This window comes from Amblyomma americanum, chromosome 1 (assembly GCF_052857255.1).
Source record: "Amblyomma americanum isolate KBUSLIRL-KWMA chromosome 1, ASM5285725v1, whole genome shotgun sequence".
Classification (NCBI taxonomy): domain Eukaryota; kingdom Metazoa; phylum Arthropoda; class Arachnida; order Ixodida; family Ixodidae; genus Amblyomma; species Amblyomma americanum.
In genome coordinates, this window is record NC_135497.1 from 282,447,509 (window position 1) to 282,463,271 (window position 15,763).

At 49.3% G+C, this 15,763-nt stretch overlaps 1 protein-coding gene across 1 annotated transcript in view; it reads left to right on the forward strand.

The window, feature by feature from the left end:
• LOC144118419 (protocadherin Fat 4-like) overlaps nucleotides 1-15,763 on the forward strand; it is a 270,906-nt gene that overhangs the window by 241,585 nt on the left and 13,558 nt on the right. The window contains exons 29-53 of the mRNA XM_077651364.1: nucleotides 144-962; nucleotides 1,604-1,893; nucleotides 2,563-2,782; nucleotides 3,398-3,505; nucleotides 3,603-3,746; nucleotides 3,876-4,016; nucleotides 4,166-4,282; nucleotides 4,376-4,466; nucleotides 4,547-4,674; nucleotides 4,774-4,864; nucleotides 5,226-5,359; nucleotides 5,804-5,926; nucleotides 6,084-6,267; nucleotides 8,760-8,878; nucleotides 9,579-9,782; nucleotides 9,891-9,989; nucleotides 10,303-10,419; nucleotides 11,149-11,325; nucleotides 11,616-11,865; nucleotides 12,469-12,750; nucleotides 13,365-13,459; nucleotides 13,554-13,694; nucleotides 13,794-13,896; nucleotides 14,527-14,784; nucleotides 15,557-15,705. Of these exons, the coding sequence (XP_077507490.1) occupies nucleotides 144-962; nucleotides 1,604-1,893; nucleotides 2,563-2,782; nucleotides 3,398-3,505; nucleotides 3,603-3,746; nucleotides 3,876-4,016; nucleotides 4,166-4,282; nucleotides 4,376-4,466; nucleotides 4,547-4,674; nucleotides 4,774-4,864; nucleotides 5,226-5,359; nucleotides 5,804-5,926; nucleotides 6,084-6,267; nucleotides 8,760-8,878; nucleotides 9,579-9,782; nucleotides 9,891-9,989; nucleotides 10,303-10,419; nucleotides 11,149-11,325; nucleotides 11,616-11,865; nucleotides 12,469-12,750; nucleotides 13,365-13,459; nucleotides 13,554-13,694; nucleotides 13,794-13,896; nucleotides 14,527-14,784; nucleotides 15,557-15,705 (4,584 nt within the window). The remainder of the gene's footprint in view (nucleotides 1-143; nucleotides 963-1,603; nucleotides 1,894-2,562; nucleotides 2,783-3,397; nucleotides 3,506-3,602; nucleotides 3,747-3,875; nucleotides 4,017-4,165; nucleotides 4,283-4,375; nucleotides 4,467-4,546; nucleotides 4,675-4,773; nucleotides 4,865-5,225; nucleotides 5,360-5,803; nucleotides 5,927-6,083; nucleotides 6,268-8,759; nucleotides 8,879-9,578; nucleotides 9,783-9,890; nucleotides 9,990-10,302; nucleotides 10,420-11,148; nucleotides 11,326-11,615; nucleotides 11,866-12,468; nucleotides 12,751-13,364; nucleotides 13,460-13,553; nucleotides 13,695-13,793; nucleotides 13,897-14,526; nucleotides 14,785-15,556; nucleotides 15,706-15,763) is intronic.

The following is a 15,763-nucleotide window of genomic DNA, read 5'->3' on the forward strand; positions in this document are numbered from 1 at the left end:
CGCTGTTGCATCTTTTACTTAACGATTAATGCGGTAGAAGTAAAATGTTTTGGGCAGTGCTGCTGGCGCCATTGCGTTAGGTGCCTCTTTGTTCGCCCAAGCGGATTCGCCGGTGCTCACTGCGTCCCCGTGTGTCGTCGCAGATCCACGCGGACAGCGGCGACTCTGTGGACCAGCTGACGTACGAGATCCTCAACAAGGACGTGCCGTTCACGGTGAACGCGCGCACGGGCGACGTGTGCACATCGCAGGTGCTGGACCGTGAGCGCCGCGACTCGTACGAGTTCGCCGTGGCCGCCTCGGACGGCAAGTTCGACGTGAAGGCCCCCGTCAGCATCGAGGTCGTCGACGAAAACGACAACCCGCCGCGCTTCGAGAAGGAGCGATACACGGTCAGCATCCCGCACGACTCGCAGGCCGGCCGCTCGGTGATCCAGCTGCACGCCATCGATCTGGACGTGGCCAACAACGGCGAGATTACCTACTGGATCAAGAACACGCACGGCATCTTCGAGATCGACGCCAAGACCGGCCTGGTGCGCATGGCCGCCAACCTGCCGCTGAACGCCATGCGCAACCTGAGCTACGAGATGGAGGTGTTCGCCCAAGACCACGGCGCCGCGTCCAACATCGGCAAGACGCTCCTCCTCGTCCGGGTGTCGAGCACGCACAACAGCCCGCCCGTGTTCGACCGGTTCGCGTACAGCGTGAGCGTGGACGAGAACGCGGCCAACGTGCCGCTGGTGCAGGTGCACGCCTCGGATCCGGACCCCGGCAGCGCGGGCAAGGTCATCTACCGCATCGCGCGCGCCACTCGCCGCGAGACGTTCCGCATCGACGCGCAGACGGGCAAGATCACGCTGGTGGCGCCGCTCGACTACGAGCAGGTCAAGCACCTCGAGGTGTTCGTCGAGGCACGCGACGACGCCGCCGAACCACAGTTCGCCACCACCATCGTGCAGGTGGGTGCCCTCTCGCTCTGGGCTCGAGTCGGCCTCACCTTCTTTCTTGTCTTCTGCTTCGCAGTCCCTATTTAGCTGCTCCTTCCAGGGTAGACGAAGGCGCGACGCATTGCGAGAGCGTTCTCTGTGCTTTGGTAATAACATAAAAACGCGAAAAAGGTTGACATCATTTGACTACTAAGTTTTGGTTTTGATTTGTGTGTTTTCAGACACCCTTAAATCATGCAGTCTCAAAGTTTTCACGATTGAATTGCAAAGCCAATGAGCAAAAACGTGCAAGGCCTTACTGTTAGACGTATTTTCGTTGGAAGCGTTTTATATCGTGTTTTCTCTGTATATTTTGCTTAGAGAAAATTTAAAACTGAAAATGCTAAGGACTTTTTTCAGACCGAGAGCTGAAAAAGGACTAGTAATCTGATAGGGGTGCTCTGCACATCTCCAAGGCAGTCGTAGCGAACTACTCATTTCACCACTTGAGTCTGTACGCTAAAGTTTATTGATGAGCACATACGGGAATTGTGAAGTCTAAATAATCTCGTCGCAAAGCTGCAAAACCAAGCAAACATGAATAGTAAAAGTGCTTCTCGCACGAGGAAAATGAGGCGCAGTTGTTTCACCGTACGCCCCTGCCACTTTTGCAGGTTACCGTCAACGACGTGAACGACAATGCTCCAGAGTTCCTCTCCATGCCTCGGCTACTCAGAATTCCAGAGACCACATCGCAGAACGAACTCGTCTATCGTGTACAGGCCATCGATCTCGACTCATCTGCGGGCGGCAACAACGACATCAAGTTCGAGCTGCACCCTCCGAGCCAGCGCTTCTCGATCCACCCCAAGACGGGGCAGGTGTTTGCCACGCAGCCTCTCCAGCCTGGAACTGAACTGTTGCGAATCGTGGCCACCGACAGCTCGATCTACCCGCTCATGAGGTGTGTGGTGCGGAGGACTGCTCATTACGCCTCCGCTGCCTGGAAACTTTGACAGCGTTTTGGTTAGGAAACGGGCCAGATTTAAGGGCCATTTTCAGATAGACAGTTGGGGTGTCTTGGGGAGTCTTGCTATCATCATTCTTTCCTTGGAATTTGTTTGTCGAAAAAAATAAAGGGGGGGGGGATGTGGTCTTCCTTTGGGAAATTTCTTGCTTGCAGGGGTTTGCATCTGTCGGAAGATTTGCTTCGCTTGGAAACGAAGTGCAGACGCTTCGGCAACTAGCTAGGCCATAGAAAGCTAGGGACGGACGCAGATTGTATAAGCTATGCTTAATGCAGGGCGCAATTGTTATGTGTTTTCCGCCGGGCCGTCCTGGTACTTGCGAATAGATGGTAACAGCTCACCATAAGAAGCAGTCTTGAATTCCACTGATATTCATTGCGCATCTCTTGAGGTGGCTAAGGTTTCAACATGTAATGCTGAAGGCTTTGCAGAACGCCTCTGGACCTTTTAATAATGCGTGCAGTTTTATGAATAAGTAAGAAATACAAAAAAAGACAGCGCGAATCCGGACAGTCATTGGAACGCCGTCCGTGACTGGACGGTACCAAGCACTATCTGTGGTGACTGCAAGCCGACTGAAGAGCGTGTATCTCGCTCGCGTGCAGCGCGGTGGAGATGCGTGTGGAGGTGTACAAGGACTCCGTGGACGAGCCAACGCCGGCCTTCTCCGCGGTCCAGTACACGGTGGACTCAGCGTCCATAATCGAAGCGGGCTCGACGGTTCTCGAGGCGCGTGCCACGGTGCCCAACGGAAGCCCCATCTGGTACAACATAACTGGCGACGATGGTTCGCACGTGCGTCGATTCTCCATCAACCACGACACGGTGAGTAGCGATGCACCTCGTCTCAGCAAAAATGGCGGGCACGTACCATAAGTACTTGCTTGGAGCGATGGGACCTTACATCACTCCAGGTTCTGCCCCAGGAATGAAGAGACAAGCGTGTCCACAGAAGCGTTCACTAGTGCTGGCGTTGTGCGTCGTTGAGTGCCCCGTGAAAGCTACTCGAGCATATGCTTAGCCTCTGGTGGAAGAGAACTCGTAGATGGGGGCTCTTTGTGGCGCGAGTTGCTGCACTAAGGTGGACTTCAGCTTACAGCGGCCACCTTCATTCTGAATAGATGGATACCACTTCAGTCAGCATGCAGTAAAACTGAAAAGCTTAGCGATGCAAAGCTGTTGTAGGCAAGAGCGACATTGCCGTGAATGAACCACCGCAGCCCGGGACTTTATTTGATTGATAATCAACTAAACGCTTCTCAATCAACAGGCGTTTCAACAGAACCGTAACTCACTACATTGCGGTCGTGGTCGCTTTGCAATAATATGCGTGGATAAGTTCGAATCGGTTCTACTCCCAAACTGGCATCTACAGGCGACAGCAGTGGAAATGTAAGCAGCTGGTGCTGACAGAAATGTACTTCCAATTTATTCTTGCAGGGAAGAATTGTTACAACGACGCGGCTTGATGCGGAGAAGCAGTCCGTCTATCATTTCATGGTAGTGGCCGTCAACAGGAATGACCCGCAGCACCAGGCCGAAGCAGGCGTACGTATAGAAGTTGCAGTGCACCAACGGTGCGCGCACTGAACACGTAGACATACGACAGCGACTAAACGACAAATTTCCATGGCTTTTCTTCCAGGTTGTGGTTCGCTTGACCGATAAAAACGTCAGGTGCCCCAAGTTCCCGTTCACCGAATACTTCGCCTCCATTCAGGAAAACTCGCCGCCTGACACAATCGTCCTTCCTAACCTAATCGCTGAAGACGTTGAAAAGTTTGGAAAGGTAGGCAAAAACGTTTTGCTCAAGTTTTTCTTTTTAATTTGAGGAGTTGTTTTACACCGCGGATGCAGACTCTCAAGCTGGTTTAAATGGCTTCAATTAATATTGCTTTTTGCTTGTATTTCTTCCCAGATATCCTATCAAATAACAGAAGATAATTCCGATGACAACTTTATGTTGGACACGAAGCAGAACCTTATTTCTCTGCGAGTGAAGAAGCCCCTGGACAGAGATAGCATGCCGACTATTCTTCAAGGCGTCTACACGCTCACGGTATGTGGGAGAAAGGGCATTTGTGAGAAGAAAGAGCTGAGCAAGTGAAGGCTTACGCAACCAGAGGATATATTTTCCGTGAATTCTGCACCGCCAAAGTAGTTGAGCTTGTAATGCATGGAATTGTTCTACGTGTTCATCGAAAACAGGTCACAGCCAGCAACTACAAGTGCTCAGGAAGCAGCAGGGTCAAGGTCTTTGTGGAAGACGTCAACGACAACAGCCCGGTTTTCGAGCAGAATGACTACGTCGTTGAACTGGAAGAGGTAAATACAATATTAACGTTACAAACGTAAACTATTAGGTACAAGTGGGGGTGACCGGACATCTGAGCTCTATTCGTAATATTCGGCTTTCAGAATACGCCACCAGGCCAGACGGTTACTCACCTCAGCGCCGCAGATCGCGACGGCTTAGATCTCGGAAAGATCCGCTACTACATAATTGAAGGTACGCTGCCTTACAACATGTTTGGCTCAATGGCCAATTCTCCTCGTGCCCTGATGCGAGCGACTTGCTTCTCGCTTTAGGAAACGAAGGAGAGGATTTCAGCATGGACGAAACAACCGGCATCATATCGGTCAGGATTATTCCGGATCGTGAAAAGACGCCAGATTTCATGCTCAAGGTTCTGGCTGTCGACTCTGCTAACAACACGGTACGTGTGAAGACCTCATTTCTGCAGAGTTTAGTGCAATGCTCTATTTGAGTGTTAATGCTGCGGTCACTACAATGTTATTTTCATGTCTTCCTTCAGGGTCGTGCAAGTGTACACATTGTCATCAAGGATACTAATGACTGGACACCTACATTCCTTAACGACACCTTCTTCTTGAACGTCACTGAAGGTGAGGCATCCGTTCCATTGCGCGAATGTTTCTGTAGTTGCGAATATTCTGGCTGCACTGCTTTTGTCGGCGAAGAAGCCTCTAGTTCAAAAACGCTTTATTGTCATTGCTTGCGTATTTGTGCTTGAAGATCAAGGTAGCGAACTCGTTTTTTTTTTTTCGCCAAATCTGATATAATTCATAGTGCTGCCGGCACCAGCACGCAGTGATTACGTCAACGAAAAAAAAAAACTGTGTTTACGGCACGTCCAACCGTTGCTTAAGTATCTTAGCGGCGCTAGAATCAATATCTTGCTGCATAATCAGGCAGACGTATACTCGTTATGCGGCGGTGACTTACATCCTCACGCTGCTGTTGCAGGACCGCCGAGCGTTGGCGCCTACGTCCAGCTGCCCGTTGCCGACTACGACGATGGAATCAACAGACAAGTGGAGCTGTACATCGTCGACGGTAACAACGAGAACCAATTCCGACTCGGCGTCAACGAAAACGGGGTGCGCACAAAACACATTTCCGCACATCATTGCTCTTTTAAAAATATGATAACTGCGCTCTGGGTGCTCCAGTGCGGCGTAGCGCTTGGCTTAACTGCGCCGCGTTGCGGTTGTTGAAGCGGATGTCGTTAGAACTTTCGGGAAAAAAAAGAAAAACGCACAAGGGTTATTTGGTCGTTACATATATTACTTATCTCTTGTCTTAAATTTACGCTTCATAGGAGATGCAGGTAAACATCTGCTCCTACTTTGCGGTTTTAAGCCAGGAGAACCGAGAAAGGGCTTACTTTAACTGCTGTGTGCGTAACATTTTCGAAATTAATTGAACATAAATGGGAAGCTGTAGCGGTCGACATCAGCACGAACCTGTGCCAAAGTGTTTAGGAGTCTGACAGAATGTGACTTGTAGCTGAATCCGCTTCTCTGGTCCGCTCTTCTTTTCAGGCGGTGCTGCGGGTGGTGTCCGAGTTGGACAGGGACAAGTACAAGGTTCCGGAAGCCGCTTTGCACCTGGTCATTGTGGCCGCGAGGGACATGGGAACTCCTTCCCGGACCGGCTCCACCACCGTAAGCGAAAGCCACTGTTGTCCTGCGTTGCTAGGCGGCTGCGTGTTGCTCTCTTGCGACGACCTGGGAGCGTTCAAAGCGCTCAGTCCTATTAACATGATCTGCAAGTAAGCGTCACCTGGCATACCGGAACAAATGCGCTCCTTTCTGTTCGCAGGTTGCTGTTTTCATCCAGGACGTCAACGACAGTCCTCCGCAGTTTGAGAAGGAGGCGTATTACGAGTTCGTTTCGGAGAGTGCATCTGTGGGCACTGTTATCGATACCGTCAAGGCTACTGATCCTGACTCGCCAATGAACACCAACATGACCTACTCTTTCGCCCGGGGCACCAGCAAGAGAGGTACGCGCCAAGTGCAACCCGTTCCTGTTTTCCTTTAACCTGCAGCGGTTGCTAGCAGCACGGGCGTTTAATATTCTTTGTTGTCGCTGTTATCCTAAGCCGTTTTGTCGGAAATGTTGCTCGTTAAATCCCACTAGTTAGGCTTGGTAGTACTAGCGCCGTTACCCATACAACTCGAATGTTCAGAAAGACTGACGGAATGTCTTGTGCCAAAGGTTCAAGATTAATTTCGACCGCCTAGCTTGTAACGCGACAGCGTTACAACCTAGGCGGTCGCTCGGAGGAAAAGTCGCGCACGTTGCCGCGCTAATTCAGAATTGGCCGGGAGGGTTGTGAGGTCACACGTTGAGCTGTGGAGTAGAAATGATCAAAGCGCGAGTTAAATCGAGATTATGAGGTCGTAGCATCTCTGAAATGTCACTATGACATATAAGGATGTGAAGTAAATCAATTACACTGAACAAAAAATTGGGGTAATCAGTTATGAATCAAGCCTATGGCCTTTGCTTTGCGAGTCAGACGCACAGAACAAGCGACGCCTAGGCCATTGAGGCACGTCTGTTCGACTCGGTTAAAGGGAGATATGTGTCTTGCGGGGTATCGCGTGGTTTATTGTGCCTACGGATGTATGTTGTGAGTGTGTGTAATTAGAAATAGGTACTAATTAAGAAAGAAATTAGCAAATACTCCTAAGACGGAGCTTTTTTTTTATGTGCACAGATATTCCACAATATATGGGCAGTTTTGCATCTAGCTTCCACTGAAATGCGGCTTCAGTGCCACGATTGAACCCGCGAACTCGTACTCAGTCACTTAACGCCCTGACCCCTGAACTATAGCGGCTGTTGAATGCACTCAAAGAGACGAAGAAATATAGGTGCAGTGAAATTAGTAATAAAACGCCGCCTTTTCAAGATCACGGTGCTTGCAAGAAATGTCTGCGAATTCCCCAACTAAAACATGTAGATCCGCTAAATAGGCTATATGTCATAACACCTTGTATGTTAAATGTCTGCCCTCTCTAAACTACTTAGATATCATGTAGCGCCTAATTACAAGAAAATAATGCACCGTAATCTCGCGGATGTCAGCATCTTTTTGCAATGTGTGCGCTAAAATCAGCGGCTTGCACTTTGCACCGCAACTTGGCCTTCACCTTTCAGCGTTAACAGCACTTCCGGTGAGAGAGAGAGACGTTCTGGAAATTGAGAAGGCTATATAGGCCAGCGAAATTCCTAATTCGACGTCAAGTAGTGTGGGTCGGTGTGCGAAACAAGCATGTTTCGGCGTCCACTTTGCATTTTTTTTTTTTTTTGCGAAGGAAAGCCTCGGAGATGCCGCGAGAAGTTGTTCTCTGCCTACCGAGTAGATAAGTGGAAGGGACTGTTTTTCAAGCTAATTAAAATAATTGTAGGGAGACGGGAAGACACGAATCCTTTTCAGGGACAGTATATAATTAGCATGATAATAGATAGCAGCGCTCAATTTTTCGTGTCCGCTCTCCTGCAAAAGCTGCCCAGCTCCATGTTGCCGAGTTCAGGTAACAACGCCTCGGGATATATATATATCGCCGTAATCCCAAAACAACTTCGGATAGGTTCGGGCGAACGGTTAATGAAAAAAAAAACGCCGAACGATGACGCGGCTAGTACTACGGCTTTCCATCGATGCCGCGACACGCAGTTTATCCGTCGCTCGATCGAGGCAGCTGAGAAGCGATAACATCGCGGTTTCGATTTTCTCTCGCTTGGCGCGCCCTCTCGAGCGGAAAGCCGAACAGAGCAGCTGGTAAACTTTTCTTCAGCGTTCGCGCTCGGTTGCGCGGCTTTGAAATGTTTGTTTACTTTTGTCACTTCTCTCTCGGGGGAAGGTGGAGGTTTATTTCTGTGCGAGATAATTTTTTTTCTTGCTGATAGGTCTGGTAGCGTTAAAATGTTCAGACGGAATCATGGCGGAAACAACGGCGCAACGCAGTCGCGCGGATAACAACAATAGCCAAAAATAAAAACGGAACGACATGGTGGCCGTTGAGAAGTTGTGATTCTCACGAAATTTGTGCCCACGTTCTCTGTGTAGACATCGCTGTTATTTAGACTCTATATAACTGCGCGTTGAACTGTTCTTCGGGTCAGTGGCAAGTTTACGAGCGTTGCTTCTTGCAATGAAGGTACAGAGCCAAAGAATGTTCTGCATTTAGTTCATACACCATCTAATGATGCCTACTGTACAACGAGTAATGTTCATGACAGTCCCGGAGCGTCTGACTCGCTCCATTAATGCCACATTATAGTGTTGCAAAGCGTCGCAAGGCTACAAATCACGCTCATTGTCACACGCCCAGATTCACTCTTTCTAGCGCTACAAACAAGTGCCTTGTAGGCTTTATGCGTTTGAATTTCTGCAGAGATCTCAATATTCGTTCTTGTGCATATGCGAACGTTGAAGGCTTGCGTTCCGTGGCTATAATGCATGTTCGCGTCTCTGCACCGCAGTGCCATTCATGATCGACCCTGTCCTGGGAACGGTGAACATCACCAGGGCACTCGACATATCGGAGAGCCAAGAGTACTCCCTCACTGTGGAAGCGAACGACGGCCTCTGGAAGGCGGCGGTAAGCAGCTCCCCTTCTTTTCTTTGCCCTCTCTTTATCTGCCCATTTATTCATTTTTTAAAATTGTGTCTAAGGAGCATTCAGTACATCACAAGCCAAACGCGATGTATACTTCTTTGAACTGCAGATAAAGCTGTTAGACGCCCATTCTGAACGTAGCAGCAGCAGCGGCAGCAAAAAAAAAAAAAGAAATATATATGATCATGGTTCGGCACTAAACCCTTAACCTTTTGCAGCATTCTGTACATGATGATGTTTCTAACTGCAACAAACAAATACGAATGCATACGCTAGCTTTGTTCTGGGTATACTAAAACGACCAAACAGGAAGACGGGGGAGGTGTGAACAGACGTGTTGTCAACTTCTGCACTGACTCATCGGTGAGCCACTGATGTTGGCTGGATGTGATGACCGTGTGCCAACAAGATAGAGCTAAAGACCAGAGAACAGGCCAGTGAACTGGACTTTGAACATGAAACAAAGCACACACACTTTCCCTCACTGCATCGAAATAGCCGCGCCCGTTTACGTTAAACCCTTTATAGATTATGATCTCACTTGTGAAGTGGAACGGATTATTTTGCGGTCTGGCAGAGACCATAAGGTGGGGCTCAAAGCACGCAGTAACACCACAGTATAAAAAGTGATGTGCATCTAGCCAAGCCCGAAGTAACAAGGCATCTTTGAACACGCGCGCAGGCTCCCATGAAGATTTACGTGAGCGAGGCCGAGGAGCGCGACCCGCGGTTCGACCAGCTGCACTACAAGTTCAAGGTTCTCGAGAACATACCCGGCGCCATTGTGGGCCAGGTGGAGCTCCAAACGAGGACCATCCGCGCAAACAGCCAGATGCGCTACAGCATCATCAACACAGAAGTGCGACCCTTCTTCAACATCACAAAGGCAAGTGGCGCCGTCATCTTTTCTTGCTCCGAGCAGACGTCTGCTGGAGCAGTCGGACATAACGTAATGTGCTTTTTTTTCCTTCTTGGTTTGCGATGCCCAATGCAGGATGGAGAGATATTCACGAAGGTCGGTTTGGATCGCGAGAAGCGAAGCAAGTACACGTTTACGGTCATGCTGGAGGAAAAACGGCCTACAACTAAAGTGGTAAGTGCTGCCGACGGATAAATTACGCAGCTTCGTAATCATTCGTGGCAGCAGTTATATTTGCGCATGTCGTCTCTTTAAGATTTCAAATAAAGAGAGGTGTTCAACACACTGGCTCAGTTCGTACAGCGTAGTCAAGAAGTGCATTGTTTAAGCTGCGCTGTAATCACAGCGTTATTGTGTTTTTAAATGTACACTTTGTTCTGCCAGAGTCAGCAGTATGTGTTCATTTGGTCACGAGCATTCAGACACAAGGTGTGTGTGCTGTGCCTCCTGTTACAACTGACGCTTTCTTTCCCTTTGCACCTTTTAGAGTGTCAGCGAAGTGTCCGTGGAGGTCGTCGATGTCAATGACGAGGTACCCACGTTCATGCAATCCTATCAAGGAACCATCAGAGAAAACTCGCCTCCGGGAACTCTAGTCACAGTGGTAAGAAGACTACGTTGATCGAATCATTTACGCCTTGCCAAGTGACTATGCGGAGATTTGGGACGGGAGTGAGACGTGGCTGCTTGAGGAATCATGAAAAGAAAGGAGCAGGCTTTTTGAATGACCGTCTTGTGACCAAAATATTCAAGCAAATGTCATGCTTAATCGATGACATTTTGACCAGTCTGCCAGTGCAATGAGCGTGAAAATGGTGGGTATATATTTACGCGGGGAAACAAAATCTCATGCGTGCTGAAACATCCTCAACTCGTCTTAACATTCCCAGGGCCTTACATTACTCCGTCTTCATAGCTGGCCTTTGCGGGCCGTTCGCGAGCACAAGGCGTTTTATATCTCTCTTATGTAAACACCCTTGAAAGTGAACTTTTCACGTTTAGTGATATCTTGTAATTAGTTTCCAGCAAACAAGCGTACTGAAGCTGCTAACCCGTAGTTAGCGACTCACCATCCATTTTTGTACAATTGATTTTTTGTTCTTGTGAAATACTGAATCCCAAAAAAAACCATATGGGTCCATGCTTCCCGCGCAGTATTTTTAGAAGCTTTGAGTAAACTTGTGCAATATCCCCCTCGACACATATTTACACTCAGAGGAATGTAAGCGAAAAAAAAAACGATGGGGCCTACTAGAGGAACCTCTGTGCTGCGTTCACTCCTGAACTTCGTCCCGTTAAGAAGCAGTCTTGTTACCCTGTTCCCTGCCAACAGAACCCGACAATCATGGCCGTCGACAACGACAGCGGCAACAATTCGGTAGTGCACTACTCCCTAGGGGGCTCAGGCAGCGACCTGTTCACCATCCTCGACTCGGGCGTGGTAATCTTCAGCGGCGGAAACCCAGTCACCGTTCTCGACCGTGAACTTGCTGATCGCTATGAGCTTCTGGTGAGTAACGCGCAATTTTTGTGCGGCTGCATGCAGTAGCGCATGCGCTTACTAAACAGATGGAAGAAACTGCTGCAAACAACCTTCATTCGTCTAGCTCACGTGCATTCTTTTCGAGTGCTTGATGGAAAACTCATCGCTATCATCCGGCTAGGTTAAACTAGGTTGTCGTGGTCACTGAAGAAGAAAAATGTGCGCAAATTTATAAACGACTAATAAGCACGAGATCACTCCACGTGTTTATGTCTTGAGATGCCTCCTAATGGCGCGGCGGTGGGTGCTCGGTGCAGGTGACCGCCAGAGACTTGGGAAATTTGTCTTCGACGACGTACCTGACCATCAAGGTAGAGGACGAGAACGACAACGCACCCACGTTCCAGCACGGGCCCCTGCGCGTGCTGCTGCCGGAGACGGCACGGCCCGGCGCTCGTGTCGCCCAGGTGTCGGCCATCGACGCTGACGAGAAGGGCCCGAACTCCAAGGTCGAATACTCCATTGTGTCCGGCGCCCGGGGCAACGTGCGCATCGACCGCCAGACCGGTGAGTCGCCCGGTCCTTATGTCGACTCCTTGAAACACCACTCACTGTTGAATTCAGCGACAAACCCTTCCGGCTGCAGCAATCAGAATGGCGCGCTGTGCTCGGAAGCAGCAAAGTTTTATTTTAAATAAAAATTGTGTGGGTAAATTTTACGAAAAAGTTATATGATAGCCAAGCCTATGTGCGCAGTTAAGGCAGCATGCAGTTATTGGAGCTGCTTTTTGGCGATGCCTTGAAACAGCCTCATGATTATCTGTTATTATTATGCATAAAAATTGCAACATGTTGCTTCGTATCACATAAAATTTCATGCAGAAGCGTGCAAGACTTCTACTATGAGGAAGTATTTAGGCCTTCATACTTAATAATTTATTTAGGTGCAATGAGAGTTCCAAATATGTCCAATCAGTCAACGACCGTACACGAGCATCGCAAAACGTATCCAAATAACTTAATGATTCCATACGAAAACTTCGATTAACCTTGGGATTGCCCTATAGTGCAGGTCGGCTGAAAGCGCCTGTGCATGCAGCCGGTTGTTACAAACGAAAACGAGCAGTCGGTTCTTTCCCTGTAGACTTAAAGCGGCACGTTGGCTCGCAGGCGAGATCTTCGTCGTGGGCGCGCTGAAACCCGAGACCGTGTACCTCCTCAACGTGTCGGCATCGGACGGCCGCGGACTGGCCAACCTGATCGTGGTGAACATCACCGTGCTGGACGTGAACGACCACAAGCCAACGTTCGTCAAGCCCGAGTACAGCTTCAGCATCCTTGAGGGCAACTACAAGGAGCAGCGCGCAAGGCTCGGCGTGCTGCGAGCAGTCGACGAGGATCGCGGGAAGAACGGCGCCGTCGACTACGCCATTGTCGCCAGGAAAGACCAGAGTGCGTGCGAGGTCTCTTTATCTCTCCGGAGGTTGCCCGTGGGTCCTGGTTACGCGCAGTTAACCACTCGAGAAGGCTCTCACATACGTGGTCTTCCACGACGAAACATGGGAACTATAGTTGCGGCGGTTGTGAACACAATACTTAAAATCAATCATAGCTACGCGAATTTACTTTCGATGCTGAGACAGTATGGTTATCTGGTTTGTTCTTACTGCCTTTGCACTGGCTCGCTCTCCTTTCCTATCACGTTCATGAAATAATTTTACATAATTATTACGGTTATTAATGCGATTCAACGCAATGCGTAGTATTGGTTTGGTTTGGTTTATGTGGGTTTAACGTCCCAAAGCGACTCAGGCTATGAGAGACGCCGTAGTGAAGGGCTCCGGAAATTTCGGCCACCTGGGGTTCTTTAACGTGCACTGACATCGCACAGCACACGGGCCTCTAGAACTTCGCCTCCAGTAATGCTTAGTATTGTTTGGGCATGAATACCAGCGGTAGCTCGGCGAAATTCAGCGCAAAGAACCCTCGCGCTTCAGCGTGCCTTGAATTAATTTTTCAGTTTATTGTGACACAATGAAAAAAATGCTCCTCTTTCTTTTTCGCAGACCTTCCATTCCACGTGGATGTGCACACAGGAGAACTCTTCGCCACTGGCATCCTAGACCGGGAAACGAAGTTCAAGTACTACTTCCACATTCTTGTGAGTGAAACCGATTCATTCGCTAGCCTATGCGAGAATACGAAAACGCTAGAAAAATATTGACGCTTCACCTTTTCTTCCTGTCTCGATTCAGGCTTTGGATAACGGAGACCCTCCTCAAAACTCGACAGTCAATATAACAGTCACCGTTGAAGACGCGAACGACGAGAAACCACGGTTCTTTACTGATCCGTACTTGGCTCAGATCCCCGAGAATCTGGACCCTGGACAAAAGGTACTGCTTCGTTTTGTGATGGGTAACATGGACATGGGAGAAGCCTGTTTTCCCAGCTTACCATTACACATGCCAATGGTATCTGCTCTCTTATCTCAGGTCACCCAGATTCGCGCTTTTGATCCTGACACCGGTGAAAACGGCCTAGTCTTCTACAAACTTGGAGGTGGCCATGACAACAAGTTCTACATTGACAGCAAAGGTTTGCGATGCAGTTTTTATCGTCATTACTAAAATAAACGAAAGCACGTAAACCCGCGTAAACCGCGATAAACGACGATAGACTGCAAAAAGAAAGCCAGCTTTGGCTGCTGTTATTTGAGTTTTATTTCTTTTCGCCCTGACACGCACAAGTTCTGACCAATGCTGCAGCGCACATTAACCTCAGGATGCTCGGTCAGTAGCTACTCCCGTTCCCTGCGTCACAGGTGATATCTATTCACCGCATTAGCTTACTAGGGCTCTTAATAAATATGAAACGCTCTGCGCATGTTGCAGTGCTGCCGACCACAGAGAATGAGAGTTGTGATAGTGTTAGACACATTTAATTTTCTCCTACTTAAGACTCACTGATGTTATCAACGCATTTCAAAGGCGTAGATTCACCTCCACTAATGACTGTTCAATTTCTTCTTCGCAAAACTATGTGCCACACTACCTATATTTTGCTACGATCATACAGCAAACGTCGCTAATTTTTCCCCTGACGCTCGAGCAACTTTCCTCGCCGAGCAGTTGTAGCATTGTAGTACGCGGGTATCGGCCAATTAACAACGAGACGACCCAAGATCAGCTATTAATGCGCGCTCGCTCTGTAATTTTTCTCTCGCAGACGGCACCGTATGGACTCTGAGCAAGCTGGACTTCGAGAAGCAGGAGTTCTACAACATGACCGTGGTGGCGTACGACCAGGGCAAGCCCAGCATGAGCGCCACGGCCAAGCTGTGGGTCACAGTTACCGATCGCAACGACGTGGTGCCCGAGTTCCCCAAGTCCGTCTACACTCTCGAGGTGGCCGAAAACACGCGCGTCGGAGACGTTGTCTACACACTGGACGCCGGACCTGGCAACTTCCTCTACACGCTGGACAGTGAGTCCTCCACCGAGGCCCAGGAAGCCTTCCTCCCTTACGCTCGTTCCTATCTTCCTTTGCGTGCAGTGGTGCGGGGGACAATCGTGTTAGAGCGATAACGGCAGTCAGTGGTGTGCGTATGTGAGTTTTAAGAGACATTTGTGTGCTGCGCAGACATTTGCATCTCAGGCGGATGTCGTGTTGCGAGCCCTCGCTCGAGTCACTTGAATGTCATAGCAATACGCAAAATCTCGATCGCCTGTGTTGAAATGTACGGCGAAGTCATTGTCGCACTCCACTATCGCATTGTCATTGGCGTACAGGAGTGTGAGCGAGAAATGTTTACTGATGGATTTTGGTTGCGGTACGAATAGTTTTAATAGGTTGCGCATTTCAATACCCTTGACTACGCGGCGGGCGCAGCTAGCAAATGACAGGGTTAATTGGAGAGACATGGAAGAGACCGTTGCCCCGCATTGGGCGTTGTCAGGCTGATGATGATGATGATGATTTCAATACCCCACAAGCACGTGTCACGGTCTATTACGAAAAATTTATGTGCTGGGCGCGTGGTAGCCAAATGATTTCAAGCAGGTAAAAGAATCTACCTGCCTTACCGCCATGAGTTGCGCGTTTTCACCCGCAGCTTCTCTGCGAAGTTTCCCAAAGAGCTTCTCTTTGTAAGCTCTTTAGGTAGAAGCGGGATGATGAGCGCCAAGCAGTAAAAGCACGATGTCAGTTGTCCATCTCCATGTGTCAGCGTCATTGTGCCCTTTCCGACCTTGTCCAGATCCAAACGAGGTGGACACGTTCTCGGTGGAGCCAAACACGGGTGAAATCAGACTTGCCAAGGCACTGGACAGCATCCACCAGAGCCACTACCGCCTCGTTGTGTCGGCCACCGACGACGGAGACCCGCCAAAGTCTGACCACGCCGAGGTGAGCTCCAGCAGCTGGATACATCAGCTGGCGCGCAGCGTTTTTGCGCCAGCGAATC